Below are 20,632 nucleotides of genomic sequence, written 5' to 3' on the forward strand. Positions count from 1 at the left end.
ATTATATTATTTGATATTTTAACAAGCAACTTCGAGGAAAAACTTCAAAATTAAAACAATTCAAAACGTTTTTCTTCTGCCACCTTGCTTTGCCGACCGTGACAGATTTGACGTTGCCAGTTTTTTTCCTTGTACATAGTAAAGAATAAAAATAATAACACTACAAAGCCATTAATGTAATGAGATCTTTTTTTGAACAAAAATGTAATGAGATCTTATGTGATTTACTTACCATATAAAAATAAAATGAATTGGACCTCGTGTTCCCTTAATTATCACCCTATAAAATAAGCCATCATTTCGACGGACACCGCTAATTCGTAAAGAGAGAGAAAACAATCATATTGTTCATCAAGAAATAAAAGATAATGGTGGAGGAGACCAGCTCAGGCGGTAGCTCATCAGCTTCTCCGATCAAAACCATCGTCGTTTTGGTACAAGAGAACAGGTCTTTCGATCACATGTTAGGTTGGTTTAAGGAACTGAACCCGGAAATCGATGGAGTATCGGAATCTGAACCAAGATCCAACCCGGTGTCCACGTCAGACCCGAACTCTGCTCAAGTCTTCTTCGGCAAAGAGTCTCAAAACATTGATCCTGACCCTGGTCACTCCTTCCAGGTATACCTCCGGTTGAGATTTAAAGTCCCGGTTTAGATTTAAAGTCCTTGGTCGGAGAAATTATATTATTTAAACTGGTATAAGGCTCGGTTTATGTTGTTTGGTGGTTTAGTCTCTCTTACTCTGACTATAATTTCGTAATGTCTTTTTATTTATTGGTTCTCTTTCGGTTTTCATCCCGAAGCAAAACCAAATAACCAAAAAAAAAATCGGTTCCTTTTGGTTTACTAAACCGGTCGTTGATTCATATTTTCTTGATTTTTCAGGCGATCTACGAGCAGGTTTTCGGGAAACCTTTTAGTGACGAGAGCCCATACCCGGCTCCGACAATGAACGGGTTCGTACAAAACGCAGAGGCCATCACACCAGGGATGTCGGAGAAAGTAGTCATGCAAGGGTTTCCTCCTGAGAGGCTTCCCGTGTTCAAGGAGCTAGTTCAAGAATTCGCCGTATGCGATCGGTGGTTCTCGTCTTTGCCGTCGTCAACGCAGCCTAACCGTCTCTATGTCCACTCAGCGACATCAAACGGTGCGTTTAGCAACGATACTAACACACTGGTACGTGGGTTCCCTCAGAAGACAGTGTTCGAATCACTTGAAGAGAGTGGATTCACGTTTGGGATTTACTACCAATCTTTTCCTAATTGCCTCTTTTACAGGTAAGATATATTCCATTGTTTTAAAAAAATTAGACGTAAAAGTCAAAGTTACGAGCTATGATTGTAGGATAAATAGTATATGAAGAAGAAGACAAAAATGATAATGATGAACCGATGCATAGTACTGACACCTAGATTGCAATATATCTACTTGAAATATAATATAAAAGAATTCAAATTCTTGATGATTGAATTATTCTTTTCAAAAAAGTAAATGTTTAATATAATGATCAAAGTACTAACCACTATGTGCTTTAAGAAAAGGCAACATGTTTGGAATTTTTCGATTTGTAAGTCTATATAAAATGGAGTTGCTTAGTAAATATATTTTAGAATATATATTACAAAACTCCAAAAACAACATTCAACAGTATAAAATAATAATTCACATTTCGTACTGTTGCTAGAAATAATGTGATTAAGACGGATCACAAATCTTGATTTTTCAAACTATCGGATCACTGCATCAGAGATTCGATTTTTGTGAAAATAATAAATCATTGAGTTTTGCATGTGTCCAAGGAATAAGTTGTTTCTTTGGTCCATTTGATAATTTTTAATACTCACTAAAAATGATTAGTCATGTAAATATAAGAATCCACTAATATAAATTAATTCAATTAGGAACATGAGGAAGCTGAAGTACGTGGACAACTTCCATCAATACCAATTAAGCTTCAAGAGACACTGCAAAGAAGGGAAGCTTCCAAACTACGTGGTCATCGAGCCCAGATACTTCAAAATTTTGTCTGCTCCGGCCAACGATGATCACCCCAAAAACGACGTCGCTGAGGGCCAAAACCTAGTCAAGGAGATCTACGAAGCCTTAAGAGCTAGCCCTCAGTGGAACGAGATTCTCTTCGTTGTTGTTTATGATGAGCATGGTGGTTACTATGACCATGTTCCTACTCCAGTCACTGGTGTTCCAAATCCTGATGGTCTTGTTGGAGGTCCGCCTTTTAACTTTAAATTTGACCGGCTCGGTGTTAGGGTTCCTGCATTGCTGATCTCACCTTGGATCGAACCTGGAACCGGTACGTATGATTTATTTACTGGAACCGTTAGCAGTGTTGTCATGTTGGTCCAAACCGGTTATTGATTTTGATTAACACGACATGTTGTAGTGTTACACGAGCCAAACGGACCAGAGCCAACGTCACAGTTTGAGCATTCATCGATTCCAGCTACACTGAAAAAGATATTCAACCTCAAGAGCTTTCTTACAAAGCGTGACGAATGGGCTGGAACATTTGATGCTGTCATCAACCGAACCAGCCCAAGAACCGACTGCCCCGGTAAACTATATGTTACTAGTCATCATGGTCCATAGGTTCATTATGTAACAGTTTTTTTTATTTTTTTCAGTTACATTACCGGAACTTCCAAGGGCAAGAGCCATTGGAACACAAGAAGAAGATGAAGATCTCACTGATTTTCAGATCGAGTTGATACAAGCAGCGGCTGTTATAAGAGGTGATCATATCAAAGACATTTACCCGTTGAAACTAGTGGACAACATGAAAGTTTCAGATGCGGCTAAGTACGTAGAAGAAGCTTTCACTAAGTTCTATGGTGAGTCCAAGAAGGCTAAAGAGGTAGGTCGTGATGAACATGAGATCGTCGATCTTTCTCATGGAACTACTCGTCACTCGAGTCCAAAATCTTTTATTCAGAAGTTCTTCTCTTGCTTGATTTGTGATAATTGAACCAAGCGTTACTATATTCTTCCGAGACTTGTGTGGTGTTTTAATTTTCTGGATTTGATGTGAGGAGCGTATGAACTATTGTTTTTATTTTTATTTTTACAAATGTGTCATGTGTGTTTGTCTATTCAATATTTTTCTATTCATGTACCACATTCTAACTCGGTTTCATCTAAGGTTTTTCAATCCGGATTTCACTCGGTTTCGGTTCTTTTTTCCGGTATTTTGGTTTATAAGAGTTAACTACCATGATCGTATCGAATTGGTTTATATACTATCAGGTTTCACTTTATATATCAAACCATATCTATATATTGTGGATCAAGATAAAATTCATTAGATTTATACTATATTTACCAAATCCGAATCACTTTTTTATTTTGTTCAAGTTGGTTCGATTTTACCGGATCAAACATCTCATACAGAAAGACAGCCAAGACAGGAAAAAAAGGTTTTAAATAGAGCAAAAGTCAGAGACAGAGGATTTGCCAAAACAGAGAAAGAAACAGAACAAAAGTAAAATTATAACAGAACACGAACAGAGAGTGAGGTTGTTATTTGTAGTGATGATAAGTCTTCTTCCTCTTCTTGATGTGGCAATTGCAAGCATCCACTGTCAAAGAAGTCATACAACCAAACTTCCTCTTCACTTCTCTCCACACACTTATCTTCTTATCTTCCAGCTTGTTCTTCACGCAATGAACAACACATTCAAGATTCTCAATCTCTCTGTTCTTCTTGTAATCAGATTCAATGTCAAGCCTCAGCAACTTCGTATTCATATCCTCAATGTCAGCATCATCTTTCTCCTCTACACTTTTCATATCTCTAGCCACCTTATCCTGAATCTGCTTCTGAGCAAAGAACAAAGCTTTCACAACGATCCTCAACGGAAGCTTCTCATTCTTCGAAGCATGTTCACAAGCCTCTGGTGAAAGCTTCTTACAGTCAAGAACCCTACAAGCTTCCATCTTCTCAGTTTCAGTCAGATCTCTATGCCTCTCCAAGAACACATCGACCGCTCTGTAGATTTCATCAGAATATCTCAAAACATCGCAAGACGCAGCAACCGTTATTTCTCCCAACGCCTTGAACGTTTCTACACTTAAACTAGCGTCACTCGCTGCAGCATCCAATAGAAACTCTTCAAGCATTCTCGCTACACTCACGAACCTTGAAACGTCCGAGACGCTGTAGTTACTGTAGAAGCTCTTGAGAATGGTTTTCAAGAGTTTGATGTCATAAGCTCCCACTCCCGCTTTGCTTGGTAATAGAACCAGAAGATCTTTTGATGTAGCCATGTCGAGCTGTCTGCTTATCCTAACTTCAAACCCTTTTCGACAATCAGAGGAAGCATCGAAAAACATAGATTCTTTAAGAGATTTGAACAAGAATCCACAGGAGATAGCTCCTCTTTGGTGAGGCAAAAGCCTCTCAACAGCTTCAAGAACTTGCCTCTTGTTTCTTGCAACGCTTTCATCTCCAGAATCTCTCTCCAGAACCCATCTTTTCGCGTAGTTGCAGACCGATGCCACGAGGTTTTCTACAGAGACATTGTGCTTACTACATTCCTGGATCAAGGGTTCATATAACCTAAGAGGTAACGTGGTCAAATCTTCAAGCAATATAGGATCTTTGAGAGCCTTTTCGAGAAGGGAATCTAAGAAGACTTCAGTGAGTCCAACATCAGCTATCTTGTCAAGAATCTTGTCGCTGCAGACAGCAAGAGCTTTCACAGTCTCTTTCCAGCTTATAAGAACTCGTTGTTCCAAGAACGTTGCCGCCTTGTTCAACAAGTTATTAGAGCTGTGATCATCGTTCATCTCTAGGGAATAAGCAGTGCAGAGAACAGAGACTATGTTTTCAGATGATAAATGGATCTTGTAGCCATAGCAGAAGCTAACCACGAGGAAGAACGCTGTCGGGTCCACGTCGATGTCTCTGAGGATCCAGCGCAGTTCATCGATCTTGTTACACTCGAGTAATGTTGTCACTTTAGCACACTTCTTAGCCAAAGTTTCCTAAACAAACATCAAAAAACCTATAAATAAAAAGAAAACCCTCTGGGAAAACGAGTGCAGAAAGCTTACTTTGTGAAGATGAAACGGGACTCCTTTCAAGTAGAGTTCAAGATCTGGTGGCTTTGAGTTTCTACAGATGATGAACATTAGGGCTAGTAATATTTTCTAGAGTTAATTATAAAACTAATCTGATATAAAGAGAATAAGAGTTTTACCGAGTCAATGATGGGTTCTTATTTGACATTTTCGTAGAGGCTAAGAGATTGTTAATGTTTGCAAATACTGGACTGTGACTGTAACTTGTCGTGGAAGGAACAGAAGCTTGTTGCTCACGGGTTATGTAACCATGGAGAAAAAATAAAGAAAAGGAAGAGAAAAGCGTTCTTCAGTACTGAAGATTAAGTCAAAAGCTATAAAAGAAAGAAGAAAAAGAGACGTTAGGAGAAAAAGTATGGTTCATGCTGATATGTAGGAAGTATTGTTATGATATTGTGGGATTTTTCTCAGTGAAAAACGTCAACTCCTAATAAGTTGTTTTATTCCTTAGCGATATTTCTGGTTAGATATGCGATTAATTCTTATTAAGAGTACTTTTCTTGATCAGTTTCTTTCTTTTTTCTTTTTATCATGCTTTATAGTTTCACCATGACACGTTGTACTTTAGAGAGGCAAATCATTTGTCAAATTTGTCAATGAGATCTTTCTGACCTTTAAAAGAAATGAAGAACCAATGTTTAATGTATTGTGATGTAATCATGTAACCAATTAGCTTTGAAGAACCTCTTTATGGTTTGCAGATTCACCCAACAAACAAGTACCGGTACCCATTATATCCTTTTATAGATGAATGAATGAATACAGTCAATCATGTGCATATATTACGTTTAGATGTTAAAACGTAGTTGAACAGTGATATTGTTTTCATTTGAATAGAAATTATCACTTACTTTTGTAGTTTTGTGTGTTAATTTATGACTATAGAATAGCACAAAACATGCTAGAAAGATAAAATAAATAGTTCTTTCCCAACTGGGAAATAAATAGATAGAAAACACATTTTTAAAAAGGCAATCACCAACATTACCTGGTAACATATAATACCAGTGCCTAACCTAAATACAGTAGCCAACAAAAAAGTACCAAACCAACATATTTTTAAAATGTGCATTATTATGTTCATGTGTGTTTATATATTATGTGGTTAATACACTGTCTTGTGTTTAAGTCTATCCTCAGAAAAGACTCAAAAACCATGGACTATCACGTGTCTTTGCCACCATCCACCACCACATGTCTCTCCTTTAAGGTGCATCGCCGGCAGCCTGAACTGGTCACTCCGGCTAAGCCAACGCCACGAGAGCTCAAGCCTCTTTCCGACATAGACGACCAACAAGGATTAAGATTTCAAATTCCTGTTATCTTTTTCTATAGACCTAACCTTACAAGTAATCTTGATCCCGTCCAAGTAATTAGGAGAGCTCTCGCGCAGACGCTGGTTTACTATTACCCGTTCGCTGGTAGGCTCCGGGAAGGTCCTAACCGAAAACTTTCTGTGGACTGTACCGGAGAAGGCGTTTTGTTCATTGAAGCCGACGCTGACGTTACGTTTGCTGAGTTGGAGGAAGCTGATGCTCTTCTTCCTCCTTTCCCTTGCTTAGAAGAGCTTCTCTTTGACGTAGAAGGGTCCAGTGAGTTACTTAACACTCCGTTGCTTCTCGTTCAGGTATATAAAACATGATGAATATATTTTTTCTAGAGTTATTCTTGGGTTCACCTCTAGAGTGAACATAGAGGTTCACCCAACCAATAGAAATCACTCATTTCACAATCGATATCTTTTAAACAAGGAAACAAAATATTGTCAAGTTATTTTAATGTTCAAAAAAGAAAAAAAGTTATTTTATGTTTTAAAATAAATAAAATAAAAACAAATATAAATAATAGTAGTTACAAAAAGTAATTTAAAAAATATATTTTAACATTTTCAAAGAATAAAATAAACCCTAAATCATAAATCCTAAACCCTTGGATATACCCTAAACCCTTGGGTATACCCTAAACCCTTGGATATATGCTAAACCCTTGGATAATCTTAAACTCTAAATCATAAACTCTAGTATATGCACAAAAAAAATTATATATTTTAACGCCGTCATCGAAATATTAAACCCTAAATCCTAAACTCTAAACCCTAAACCTTTGGGTAAATCCTAAACTTTTTTTTAGGATTAATGATTTGGTATTTTTAAGATTTAATGTTTAATATTTTTAATTTAAATTTTAGAGTTTAGGCTTAGTGTTTTGATGACGGATTTAAAATATTTTAAATTTTTTTGCATATATTACTATTTTTATTTATTTTTAACATTTTTATTTTAAAAACATAATATAACTTGATAATATTTTGTTTCTTTATTTAAAAGATATCAATTATGAAATGAGTGATTCGTATTGGTTGGGTGAACCTCTAGGTTCACTCTAGGGGTGAACCCAAGAATAAGTCTTTTTTCTATAGTCCTTAATCAGACCTTCGGCAAAGGGAATTTTCACCTATGTGAAAGTCATATCAATGGTAATTTTTTTATTAGAAACTCTCAAATAATTAATACTAATATTCTCTCCATTCATTCATGATGTTACATGTTTTAGAATTTTTTTTGTTAAAAATACATTTCTCTTTTATATTTTCAATGTATTTTATGAATAATTATAAACTTTGTGTTACAAGAAAAGAAGAAATTTATAAACTTACGAAAAAATGTTTTAAAACTATAAGAAAAAAAAACAACTACAGAAAAAAATGCATTTGTATATGAAATTTAGTATCTATGATACTGAGTATATACTAACAACAGATTCGTGTTCATAGAATCTTAATGCAAATGTCTTATTTAGCCCTGCGACTTCGGTTTTCCGAAACCGAACCGAACCGAACCGTCGGTTTTCGGTTAACCGAAGTTTTAAAAAAAAATTCCGAAATAAACCGAATGAAATTTCGGTTTAGTTCGGTTCGGTTATCGGTTTTTTCGGTTTTCAAATTTATTTCCGAAAATAACCGATTTTAAAAAATTTCGGTTAATTTTGGTATAGTTTTTCCAAAATATTCGAATATTTTCGGTTAAAGTCGATTATTTAGGATAGTTTCGGTTATTTTTGGGTTATTCGGTTATTTTCGGTTCGGTTTCTCGGTTATTTTCGGTTATTATCGGTTATTTTCGGTTATTTTCGGTTTTTACAATTTTTAATTTTTTTAAAAAAAATCGAAAACCGAACCGAACCGAACCGATAACCGAATTAATTTTCAAACCCATACCGAATTGAACCGAATTGAAAACCGAACCGAACCGAAAACCGAAAAAACCGGTTCGGTCCGGTTCGGCCCATTCGGTTCGGACAAAAATCGCAGGCCTAGTCTTATTGTTTTCACAAGTAAGCTGTGTTACAAAATAAAAGTAAGGTCACTCTAAAGCCTCCTCATGCGTGTTCGTGTAGGTCACGCGGCTTAAGTGCCGTGGATTCATCTTTGCCCTCCGTTTCAACCACACCATGACCGATGGAGCCGGTCTGTCCCTCTTTCTGAAATCACTATGCGAGTTGGCATGTGGATTACACGCACCGTCGGTTCCACCAGTGTGGGAGCGAGAGTCGCTGATTGCGAGTGCCTCTACGCTTGTGACACATACGCACCGCGAATATGACGATAAGGTGGAACCTGAAGCGGTAGTTGTCGGAGACTTTTTAGTTAGTAGGTCTTTCTTTTTTGGTCCGGACGAGATCGCCGCTATAAGGAGACTCCTCCCGACCGATCTCCACAACACCACTTTTGAAGCGATGACATCGTTTTTGTGGCGTTGTCGAACTGTTGCACTGAGTCCCCACCCCAACTCCGAGATGCGAATGACATGCATCGTCAATTCACGTTCCAAACTTAGCAACCCGCCTATACCATCCGGTTACTACGGTAACGTTTTTGCCATTCCAGTGGCGATAGCTACTGCAAAAGATCTGATGGAGAAGCCGCTTGAGTTTCCTCTGAGGTTGATACAAGAGGCAAAGAAGAGCGTGACAGAGGACTACATACGGTCGATGATGGCATTAATGGCAACCAGAGGGAGGCCTATGTTTGTGGCAGCTGGGAACTATATAGTGTCGGATTTGAGACATTTTGATTTAGGAAAAGTTGATTTCGGGCCGTGGGGTAAACCTGTGTACGGTGGTACCGCTAAGGCTGGTATCGCAGTGTTTCCAGGAGTGAGCTTCTACGTGCCGTTTAAGAATAGAAAAGGTGTGAGCGGAACCGTTGTGGCAATTAGCTTGCCGGTGCCAGCGATGGAGAAGTTTGTAGAAGAGCTTGACGGTGTGTTATACAAGTGTCTTAACGGACGCTTGTAAAAAAAAAACATGCGTTCGAAATTAAGTAAATTATCGTTATGTCTTCGCTCTTAGAGCCATTTGATATACATTATCAGTTATGTATTTATTATCATGCCATATTGCCATGCATATATAGTAAAATTGTCACATCATTAGCCCTATATATAGGCAACGTATATCCGTGTTCTTTCCCTACCTTGGAATATTTAGTAGTATCATTCTTCGATTATCTGTTTATTCTATTGGAGAGTATATCCTAAGTCCTAAGCTCGAGCAGCCCAACAATTGAGGGGATTAACATAACGTAAGGAAGTTGTCACAAGTTATCAATTATTTTTGGTATATTGGCAAAACATTATTCATAGTGGCTCCTATTGGTTCTGAGCTCAGGGGGATAGAATAGTGAGTCCGTGATATTCTCATTGTAACGTTTCTCTTAAAACTGTCTTGGATCTAAATAATAAATATGCTCATGACAAACTATCCGACTTTGTGGGTCTATCCACTGTTGGCCTATCTACACCAATGTTTGAAACATTCTTTTCAACGATTAATATATATGATAAATATAAATGGAAAATAATTTAATGAAAAAGGCAAGCCAGCTAAATGAATGCTAAAACTCTGGAATCGTTACAGGTAGATTCCAAAGAACAAAAGACCATAAGCAGAAGTGTTCACGTTATTCGAGGCCACTTGTCCAATTTCCTTCCACTTCTATTCGAATAGTTGTTGTTGTTGTTGTCAAACGAAAGGTCAATACTAGTTTATACTTGATTGCACTTTAGAATATACAGTCACAGAATAAGATATACTTCATTCAGGACAGAGTTCAAAACCTCACAAAGTTGAGGGTTTTCTATTTATTTTTTTAAAAAAATTTACAGAACTTATTCATCTTTCATGTAATTAGTCAGTATGAGAATATTAAAACAAGTAATAAACCTTTATTGTTGGCTCCAGATAAGTATATTCTTGAGTATAAACAAAACTTTGAGTAAGAAAACGTGAAGTATTTGCTAAATTTGCATGTCATATGCATGAACAAATACCAAAAACACATGCATATATGTATTTTCTTGTTTTGCCCGTTTTAATGTTTTTCGATTATCCCACTCTACCAAATGATAAAGTGACAACACATTGTACGAAGAGTTTAGAAGATTCCAAGAGGAAAAAAATAACTATCTATTTCAAAAGTCATGCGGTCCTCATTTAATTAACCGTCTAGAAATTTTTTTTTAAAAAGAAAATTTGAATCAATTTCCCTTACACACGACTTCAAATTCAAGATAGGCTCACAGGAGAAGGGAAAGAAAGGAGTACGTGTTTCTAACGTTCATGAAATTTCAGCCACATGTAAAACATACCGAAACGAATATCTATGCATATTTAGAAAAAAAGAAAGAAATATCTTTACTATTTCCCTTCTCAAGCATTAATTTGAAAGCGAAATGGTGATCATCAACTCATCATCGCTTTCTCCTTCTCAATCTTCTTCTCCCTTTGGACACATTCCCGCCGAGCCGACCTCGTTTTCTAGTGATCCGAATTATATGCAGTCCGGCCCACTTTTACTGATATTTAAAAAAGCCCGGTAAAGATCCAACTTGATTTAACAGACATGAGACAAGTAGTTAGTATACAGATGATTAGTAAGCCCAATGGACCTTTTCATAACTTTAAACAGTTATCTCTAGTGGGCCCATCGATTTGTAAATAAAAAATGATCAAGGGAGTTCTTAGAGCATCACTGCGGATGGTATCTTACCAAATCTCTAAGAATAAAAATAAAAAAAAATGATAAAAAAGAGAGAGGGAAGAAAAAAAGCAGAGAAACTGATGTGGGGAAGATACATTGAACAAACAAAAATAGATCAGTTCCACATGTATCACTGTAACTATTTTTTAGTTATTAAAATTTAAACAAATAAATGTTATGTTAAAAAATATATATAAATGCATAGAGAACCCGAGAGAGACTTCACTAGTACTGATGGTTCTAGGATAAAGTTTTTAGCGGAATATATAAAATCATCTTTTAATTTTTAACTAAAAAAATTAAGAACCGATCCTTAATAAATTAAGAGACGGTTTCTTATATTCCGATAAAAACTTCATCCTAAAATCCCCATTAATCATGCTCTTAGTGAAGAACTAATGTTTCATGTTATAGTTCCAACATGTCTGTTGCACAAAAAAGGTACCAACATGTCTCCTCCATAGTCCATACATGCTCGAGTCCTCACCAAATCGAGATATACTGACTGTGATGTAATCAAGGAACCAAATAGCTTCACGGACCTCTTTATGTTATTCACAATTTCACCCACACAAACAAGTATCATTGTGTTTTTGGTGTTGACAGCCAACCACAAATCAGTTCCCCCACACAACACAAAGTATTGGTTCATCTAATGTATTAAATGAATGAATACAATTATTTTTTCGACCAAAAAAAAGAATACAGTTATTTCAAACACAAAACACGTTTTTACAAGAAAGCCAATCAACTATCTTTCTAAGCCGAGACATTAATGCCTAACGGTAAACATATATATCGCCAACCAATAAAAAATTAAAAAATAAAAAAAAACTCTAACTAACATACGTTTAAAATATTATGTTTGCCCGTTTGTATATCTAATCTATTAAAATAGAGTCTTAGTTTTTATCTACGGTTAAAAGTTGTGATTTAAAATTATATAGACGCTATTTAATAAAATAACTGATGATATATTTAAATCATACCACCATCGGATAATAGAACAAACCAATGTTATGAATGTAGCTAATGGGCTAATTTCATAGACGAGAAATATTATTAGTTTGCAAATTATTGGGTCATACAAGTTTATAAATTATTTTTGATCTTAACAAACACATTTAAATAGTATTGATATTTAATTTAATTGATATAATAATTTCTTAATAAATAAAATACATTATTGGATTGAAAATTTACCAATTGGACGTGATTTTATTTTAATAGAATAAATACACAAATATGATTATAAAAACTAAATATGATTACAAAAACAATACAAATATGAAAGATAAATTTCTAAAACACATTTTAAAACAAAAAATACACCCGCATATTTGAAAAGGCGGGTCAAAATCTAGTAACGTGGTTAAAACAATGTCTTATGTTAAGTCTATCCTCAAAAAGTCTCAAACAAACCAAAAGTCTCAAACAAACCATGGACTATCAATTGTCTTTGCCACTATCCACCACCACATGTCTCTCGTTCAAGGTGCATCGCCGGAAGCCTGAGCTGGTTACTCCGGCTAAGCCAACACCAAGAGAGCTCAAGCCTCTCTCCGACATAGACGACCAACAAGGACTGAGATTTCAAATTCCCTTTATCTTTTTCTATAGACCTAACCTTACATGTACTCTTGATCAGGTCCAAGTGATCCGGACAGCTCTCGGACAGACGCTGGTTTACTATTACCCGTTCGCTGGTAGGCTCCGGGAAGGTCCTAACCGGAAACTTTGGGTGGACTGTACTGGAGAAGGCGCTTAATTTGTTCATTGAAGCTGACGCTGACGTTACGTTTGCTGAGGTTGGAGGAAGCTGATGCTCTTCTTCCTCCTTTCCCTTGCTTAGAAGAAGAGCTTCTCTTTGACGTGGAAGGTTCGAGTGCTTTGCTTAACACTCCGTTGCTTTTCGCTCAGGTACATCAAACGTGATGATATTTTTTTGTCTTTTCAATTATTATTGTTTTCACAAGTAACTAAGAGGGACCTGTTGGATCAAGAATTGGAGAAGATTTGAATATATACTAACATTCAGAGTTGTAATGTTAATTTTAAAATATTTTTTTAATTCTTTAATAATGATATTTTGATTATTTATTATTTTAATTACTAAAAATATTTGCTTCCGTGCAGGTCACGCGGCTCAAGTGCGGTGAATTCATCTTTGCCCTCCGTGTCAACCACACCATGACCGACGGAGCCGGTCTGTCTTTCTTTCTGAAATCACTCTGCGAGTTGGCGTGTGGGTTACACGCGCCATCGGTTCCACCAGTGTGGGACAGCTGCTGATTGCGAGGGCATATCCCCATGTGACACATACTCACCGCGAGTATGACGAAGATAACGTGGAACCTGAACTGGTGGCTGTCGGAGACGTTTTAGTTACAAAGTCTTTCTTTTTTGGTCCGGATGAGATAGCCGCTATAAGGAGACTCCTCCCGCACGGTCTCCACAGCACCACTTTTGATGCGCTGACATCGTTTTTGTGGCGTTGTAGGACGGTTGCCAGTGGCGGAGCCAGCATGGTAGCATGTGGGTCATTTGACCCATGTGAATTTCTGTGAAATTTTTTTTTTACATGTAACCTATACTGCAAAATCTGAAATTTTAGTTTATTGACACCGGTAAAATGCATAAATTATCAGTTTGACCCCTATCAAAGCATTTTCTCCCTCCGCCACTGACGGTTGCAATGAGTCCTGACCCCAACACCGAGATGCGAATGACATGCATCATCAATGCTCGTTCCAAACTTAGAAACCCACCGATACCGTTCCGGTTACTATGGAAACGTTTTTGCAATTCCTGTGGCAATAGCCACCGCAAAAGATCTGATGGAGAAACCGCTCGAGTTTCCTCTGAGGTTGATACAAGAGGCGAAGTCTAGCGTGACAGAGGACTACATACGGTCAGTTGCGGCACTGATGGCAACCAAAGACGGACCTAAGTTTGTGACAGCTGAAAACTACATGGTGTCGGATTTGAGACGTTTTGATATAGGCAAAGTTGATTTCGGGCTTTGGGGTGAACCCGTGTATGGTGGAACCGCTAAGGCCGGTATCGCCACGTTTCCAGGAGTGAGCTTCTACGTGCCTTTTAAGAATAAAAAAGGTGAGAATGGAACCGTTGTGGCAATTAGCTTACCGGCGCTAGCGATGGAGAAGTTCGTAGAAGAGCTCAACGGTGTGTTCATGGCCGGATCCTCTGCTAAGTTCAAAAAGACATTTGTCTTGAATTCTAAATTTTAAAGAAATAATGTGAAATGGCCCTTGAATTATAAAAATCAAATAAGAGTCCTAGGTTTTAATGGTTGGGCTCGGTTATGGGTGTGTTAACATGTGCGGATGCATTCGTAAGTTTATCGTCTTTATGACTCTGCATAGAGAGCTGATAAGTTGATATACATTCAGTGATGTTAACATTAGTATGCCATGCATAATAAAATCGGCACATCAAATTTTATGTATATTTTCTTGTCGCATATCTAACAAAGTAATTGCTTTGGATCAATCAAATTTTATTGTCTTTTGTAACGCTTCTCTTAATGAATTCACCAATATTTTCCCATTATCAATCATTTTAGTATGTGGGCAAGCAGGGGCGGAGCTACAGATCAAGGAGGGGGGTCAACTGACCCCACCTATTTTTTAAAAATCAATGTTTAGCTTTGACCAAAAAATTGATGACCCCAGTAAATATTTTTGAATGACCCCATAAAAATAAAAGTGAACAAACGGTAAGGCATAATTATCTAGCTAATTAGACAGTTGGATTTATGTTTCAATTTGATTTTGGGCTCACCTATTAGTTTAAGCCATTTAAATACAATGATAAATAGTGGTATATAATTTTCTGGGTCGTAGATGATTGATTATTAAACTAGTTCTTACAAAAAACATAAACAAATATCTAACTTTTAAAAAATCATTGTTAACTTTTTTTTATTATTTTCCTAACTGTTTTTCTGAAAAAGGTTAAACACTTATATATTCGATGGATTTCTTAAAAATTGTTTAATTTACTTTAACATTTTAGATGTTTTGGATTTTATTAAATTATGAAAAATCATTTAATAATTGATTTATTTCATGAATATGATTAATAAGAATTTTAAATTGACTGATTTTATCATGAATTTTTTTTTGTTATGAGAATTATAGACTTTTAAAGTTATTTTTATTTCTATACTGCTAATAATTTTTTAATTTATAGTATCTATTACGGAAAATATTTTAAGCAAAATAATTTAAGTTACAAAAATTATTATAAAATGAAAAAAATTTATATATATATACACATATATTGATAACTACTAAAAAATTTCATGTATATTTTTTGACCCCGGTAAGTAAAGATCCTGGCTCCGCCACTGTGGGCAAGACAGTATTCATACCGGCTCCAGTTAGTTTGATGAGATACAAGAAGATGACGTGGCCTTAGATCAAAATAACGGTTTCAAACATTTATCTTTATTTAATATTTTGTTTAGTGGAAGGGTGTAGTGGATGTGTTAGTTGTGCATGTTCACGTAGTAGTTAGTTTATTTCTAATCTTGTATTTAAGCATGAATTGGGAAGATAATGAAGATGAAGAAAAAATTGTGGTAACTTGTTTTGTTCATTTGGTTTGTTCTTTTACAAACTCTCTTAGCTTTGAGGAGGGGCCTTAATTGGCATCAAAGCAAACTTGTGTTCTAAGATATCAAAGGGGTGATTGAGTTTACTCCTAACATAGTTTTAACCCCGTGGGATAGGATCGTGAGTCCATGACACTCTCAAAAAGTTATCTTCTATATAGACGTCCCAGTTTGGTTGTTTATCTTTGATATAAATAATACACATGCTCATCAATAATAACACTCTGTGACTCTCATTTGGGAAAAAGTTTATTATAACCCAATCAATTCATGTTGTGTTTTATGATCCAGGCAATTGATCTGTTTTAACTACGTCTGGTTATAATTCCCGTTTTCTATCTGAATTCGTTTTTGTAACATGGTAAACTATTTTGACTATAATCAACCGGTAAATCGAGATAAGTAACCATATAAAATAATACAATGGTAAATAAGGTTTGATTTGTTAAGTCAAACTACGTTGTTTGTCTCTTAACACATCGTTTTTAACTTGGACATTAAATCAAAGCTTTACTCGTTATTTTTCTCTATTCTCTTCAACAAAACATGGACCCTAAAATCTCAACTTCTTGAGGATGATTGGAAGATAATCGAGTGTTAGTATTATATCTTGCAAATTACAAGTCAAATCAACACTAGTTGAGTTTCATCAGTTCTCTTGCAAATTTTAATTCAAAATCAAATTAACAAAATATTATAAACCACAAACCAAAACCAACCACTTTAGATACTAAGTTACATCAAACGCCTTAAAATGGAAAAGCATGCGCCATGTGACTTCAAACGCATCAGCGAATATCATTTTCTATCAAGCTGCGACTGGGACCATACAACAATGCCCAACACCCTTTTCTCTTCTTATATTCCAAAAGGATCTTTTCGGTTTCAAAAACGATACCACTATCCCAAAAAAAAAAAACCTTTATTAATTATGCATGCTGTCTGCTGATGTGTCTACATTACATATGTATATAAACTGCAGAAAGAAAATAATATGAATCTTTTTTTTTTGATCAAAGAAAATAATATGAATCTAATCAGTGAAAGTAACCCTTATGTTGTCCACGTCTCGTAGGCTGTTTTCCTCTACGTGGCACATAACATGTTGCTCTTGTGTCCACCTCACAAGCTGTAGTTTTATCTCAATGAACTAACTAATACAGAAAACAAATATATCTTGTCATTATGATTCGAATAAAGATTCACATCGTCATAAAAGATGGGAGGATACCATCTTTCGGACTTGTACTCGTCTTATAGACCGGTTTATAATTGATTATCTACTGAAATATGAGCTTTGTTAGATCATTAAAAATCTGTGTTATGACATGAAACCTGCTGAAAACAGAAACTCGTTTTCTCTTTTCTTTTTTCTTTTTCTAATTGCTATGGATGTTTTCTTTAGATCCAAACAACATAGGATTCTTACTTCAGTGTATAGTGGAACTTAATGACACCATCATGTTGGCTACGAATTTAGAGCTTTACTGACTCGCAGTGTGTAGATCATAACCTCAGATACGATTTGATATAGTTTTATATTTGATCATTGATTAAGATATTCAATTTGACGATTAAGATCAAGGGAATGCGTAGGAATTGGCATCATACATACATATATAGGAAAATGGATAAAATTATTATTTCTTGTTAGTAGCAAAATATAATAGCATGTTTCAATGAAAATATTGTTTTTGAGTTCTACTAACTAAAAAGGTCATTAACTAAAGCCATATTCTTAACACGCATTTGGTGCCGTCTCGGATTAGGAATAAGGAGGTTGTATGCAAGAATATGACAATATTCAATGCCTTTTAAGAACAAGTAAGTCGTAATTGTGTATAAGACTATGACAGTCCATTAAAGATACTTTTACACTACACAACTTTGAAAATCATACCAACAAATCTTACGAAAGCACACCATAACCTAAAACTTAAAGAGTTGTGATTGGTAAAACAACTAAACAGTTTTTTTTTTCCAAAATAACAGTCAGCTAAATACGTAAACCACATGATTCAGAAGCTAAAATGTTACTACTATTTGTTACTAGCCTTACCACTCATGTAATTCACCAAGTCAAACTACTTATTGTTCAACTGACAAAATTTTTAAATGATTTTAATCATGAGACTCTCTAGCAAACACGTTTAAACATTTTAGTTTAGTTTAAATCCATTATTATATTACAAGAAATAGAAATATCTTGATGGAAGTGAAAAGAGTAAAACTCTCGGAGTTAGGAACATGAAGTAAGAGGGAAACAGGTGCCAAACTATAGTGGCATCTCCTCTGCTCTTTCCTTATCTCTTAAACACAGACTTACAGTATTCACTTCTCTCATTGGACCGGACCTCTTTCTCTCACACTCTCGTGTTTATTTTATATTGTTCTTCTCAGAATCTCCCTTTGTTTCCACAAATTGTCTGTAACCATCTTCACATAAAAGACCAATCCCTTCATTATTTTCTTTATAAAAAACCTCATTAAAAACCTTACCTACCCATGAAGTAAAGTAACCCCTCCTTTCTTATATCCACAAAACTCATAACTTTCATCAGTCTCTCATCACCAAAGAAGGGAAAAGATGAAGAGAGGACATGGAGAAACGTGGGACCCACAGCCACAATCCCAACCACCGTCTGGTTCCTGTGAAGGTCCTTCAATGGTGGATAAGATGGCGGATGACAGCAACATGGACGAGCTTCTCGAAGTTCTTGGCTACAAGGTTCGGTCTTCCGAAATGGCCGAAGTAGCGCAGAAGCTCGAGCAGCTTGAGATGGTTCTGTCTAATGATGACGTGGGTTCCAACGTCTTAAACGACACCGTTCACTACAACCCCTCTGATCTCTCAAACTGGGTCGAGACCATGCTCTCCGAGCTTAACAACCCGGAATCCTCGGATCTCGACCCGACCCGGATTTCGGAGTACGGTCTGAGCGCCATTCCTGGTCTCTCGGCGTTTCCCAAGGCGGAGGAAGGCGCTGACGAGGAAGCTAGCAGCAAAAGGATCCGACTCGAATCAGTCGGATCCTGGGGCGACCCGGCGGTAGATTCGACTCGCCCACGCCCTGTGGTGGTCGTTGACTCTCAAGAGACCGGAGTCAGACTAGTCCACGCGCTGGTGGCCTGCGCGGAGGCGATTCAGCAACAGGATCTCAACTTAGCCGACGCGTTAGTGAAGAGCGTGGGGACACTCGCGGCTTCTCAAGCCGGAGCCATGGGGAAAGTCGCCACCTATTTCTCCCAAGGCTTGGCGCGTCGGATTTACACGTCAGACCTCCTCTCGGGCGGGTCCCACGTGGGCCCCTCTTTCGAAGAGGCTTTGCAGATGCACTTCTACGAGTCGTGTCCTTACCTAAAGTTCGCTCACTTCACGGCGAACCAAGCCATCCTCGAAGCCGTGACGACGGCGCGTAGAGTACACGTGATCGACCTCGGGCTTAACCAAGGGATGCAATGGCCGGCGTTGATGCAAGCGTTAGCGGTTAGACCCGGCGGACCTCCGTCGTTTCGCCTCACCGGAGTCGGACCGCCGCAGACGGAGAGCTCGGACTCGCTTCAGGAGCTAGGTTGGAAGCTGGCTCAGTTCGCTCAGGCGATCGGCGTCGAGTTCGAGTTCAAAGGCTTAGCGGCAGAGAGTCTATCGGATCTCGAACCGGAGATGTTCCAGACCCGGCCCGAATCGGAAACATTAGTGGTTAACTCGGTTTTCGAGCTCCACAGGCTTCTAAACCGGTCCGGTTCGATCGAGAAAGTTCTAACCACGGTAAAGGCCGTTAAGCCGAGTATCGTTACTATGGTGGAGCAGGAAGCAAACCACAACGGCGTCGTTTTTCTCGATAGGTTCAACGAGGCGCTTCACTACTACTCGAGTTTGTTCGACTCGCTGGAAGACAGCTACGGCTTACCGAGTCAAGACCGGGTCATGTCGGAGGTGTACTTAGGTAGACAGATAGTCAACGTGGTGGCGGCGGAAGGAACCGATCGGGTGGAGAGGCACGAGACGCTGGCGCAGTGGAAAGTCCGGATGGGATCCGTCGGGTTTGACCCGGTACCTCTCGGATCCAGCGCGTTTAAACAAGCGAGCATGCTCTTATCGGTTTTCGCCGGCGGGGATGGATACAGAGTCGAGGAGAACGACGGTTGTTTGATGCTAGGGTGGCAGACACGACCACTTATTACCACCTCGGCGTGGAAACTCGCCGGAGCTTAGAGATGACACACGGTTGGAACCGGGAAAAAGTGAAAAGAGAAAATAAATGTTTAAAAATAGGGGACCGTAACTTTTAGATGTGTTTTTTACTGTTTTAACCCAAACTTTTTGTGTGTATTAAATTTTAGCCTAAATGTTTACTTCTTTACTTGTTGGACCCTGTGCGTATGTATCGTAGAAAGGGAAGGAGAGAACCGAGTAAAAAACCTTTGTATCGTAGCTCGAGCTAGTAGTTCTTCTTTTCAAAGCTTTCAATAAATGGAAGGATAACGTTTTCTATGAGTTCATAGTTTCACCCAATGTATATGAGTAGTATATGTTAATATTTTAAATCATTGTGTGATATATTTTCAGTATTTGGACTGTTTCGTTTGATAACAATCATAACACGGGGGTGGTGGTGGGTGAACGTGAGTGTTTCTGAAAAGGCGGATCCAAAACGTACTTTCAGTTTCGAGGACTGATGTCAGCCTTTTGTTATAAGATTTTCTTATCAGAATATTTTTATTTTTTGGTACAGTTTTGTTTTCAAACATTAAAAGAACAAACAGATTGTTCTTTTCTCTCTCTGTAGTATGGGATTGATGAGGTAATATAGATGCAAATTGATATTCACGTACGTAGTCAAGTTTTAAAAGA

General features: G+C 37.3%; 4 protein-coding genes and 1 pseudogene across 5 annotated transcripts; 4 read left to right on the top strand and 1 right to left on the bottom strand.

Moving 5' to 3' along the window:
• The first annotated feature begins 234 nt into the window (after positions 1–234).
• LOC108863372 (non-specific phospholipase C3) lies at positions 235–3,144 on the top strand. Its single transcript, XM_018637770.2, has 5 exons — positions 235–620; positions 887–1,278; positions 1,903–2,312; positions 2,403–2,573; positions 2,644–3,144. Exons 1-5 carry the CDS (start codon positions 369–371, stop codon positions 2,982–2,984), a joined length of 1,566 nt encoding a protein of 521 aa, XP_018493272.1. The 5' UTR covers positions 235–368; the 3' UTR covers positions 2,985–3,144.
• Positions 3,145–3,162: 18 nt separating this feature from the next.
• LOC108863374 (BTB/POZ domain-containing protein At3g03510-like) lies at positions 3,163–5,638 on the bottom strand. Its single transcript, XM_056986475.1, has one exon. It carries the CDS (start codon positions 4,802–4,804, stop codon positions 3,536–3,538), a length of 1,269 nt encoding a protein of 422 aa, XP_056842455.1. The 5' UTR covers positions 4,805–5,638; the 3' UTR covers positions 3,163–3,535.
• A 487-nt stretch (positions 5,639–6,125) lies between these two features.
• On the top strand, positions 6,126–9,552 carry LOC108857879 ((Z)-3-hexen-1-ol acetyltransferase). 2 transcript variants are annotated; one of them, XM_056986092.1, is made up of 3 exons: positions 6,126–6,725; positions 7,518–7,574; positions 8,495–9,552. In XM_056986092.1, exons 1-3 carry the CDS (start codon positions 6,198–6,200, stop codon positions 9,392–9,394), a joined length of 1,485 nt encoding a protein of 494 aa, XP_056842072.1. In that variant the 5' UTR covers positions 6,126–6,197; the 3' UTR covers positions 9,395–9,552. The 2 variants fall into 2 exon arrangements, with proteins under 2 accessions (XP_056842072.1, XP_056842073.1); XM_056986093.1 differs by lacking the exon at positions 7,518–7,574 and having other exon boundaries at positions 6,131–6,725.
• A 2,195-nt stretch (positions 9,553–11,747) lies between these two features.
• Positions 11,748–14,607, top strand: LOC130495072 ((Z)-3-hexen-1-ol acetyltransferase-like; annotated as a pseudogene).
• Positions 14,608–17,986: 3,379 nt separating this feature from the next.
• On the top strand, positions 17,987–20,275 carry LOC108856599 (DELLA protein RGL2). The gene has a single exon (XM_018630441.2). The coding sequence runs from the start codon at positions 18,365–18,367 to the stop codon at positions 19,991–19,993; it is 1,629 nt and encodes a 542-aa protein (XP_018485943.1). The 5' UTR covers positions 17,987–18,364; the 3' UTR covers positions 19,994–20,275.
• The last annotated feature ends 357 nt before the right edge of the window (positions 20,276–20,632 follow it).

The sequence above is a fragment of the Raphanus sativus genome, chromosome 5, assembly GCF_000801105.2.
Source record: "Raphanus sativus cultivar WK10039 chromosome 5, ASM80110v3, whole genome shotgun sequence".
Lineage (NCBI taxonomy): Eukaryota > Viridiplantae > Streptophyta > Magnoliopsida > Brassicales > Brassicaceae > Raphanus > Raphanus sativus.

Bases quoted from the DNA above. Each gene is read 5' to 3' on its own strand.
- LOC108857879 (XM_056986092.1), top strand. From the start codon at position 6,198: ATGTGGTTAATACACTGTCTTGTGTTTAAGTCTATCCTCAGAAAAGAC. The intron at 6,726-7,517 runs GTATATAAAACA...TTTTTTCTATAG, and splicing joins CTCCGTTGCTTCTCGTTCAG to TCCTTAATCAGACCTTCGGC. The intron at 7,575-8,494 runs GTAATTTTTTTA...GTGTTCGTGTAG, and splicing joins ATGTGAAAGTCATATCAATG to GTCACGCGGCTTAAGTGCCG.
- LOC108863372 (XM_018637770.2), top strand. From the start codon at position 369: ATGGTGGAGGAGACCAGCTCAGGCGGTAGCTCATCAGCTTCTCCGATC. The intron at 2,313-2,402 runs GTACGTATGATT...GACATGTTGTAG, and splicing joins TTGGATCGAACCTGGAACCG to TGTTACACGAGCCAAACGGA. The intron at 2,574-2,643 runs GTAAACTATATG...TATTTTTTTCAG, and splicing joins CCCAAGAACCGACTGCCCCG to TTACATTACCGGAACTTCCA.
- LOC108856599 (XM_018630441.2), top strand. From the start codon at position 18,365: ATGAAGAGAGGACATGGAGAAACGTGGGACCCACAGCCACAATCCCAA.
- LOC108863374 (XM_056986475.1), bottom strand. From the start codon at position 4,804: ATGAACGATGATCACAGCTCTAATAACTTGTTGAACAAGGCGGCAACG.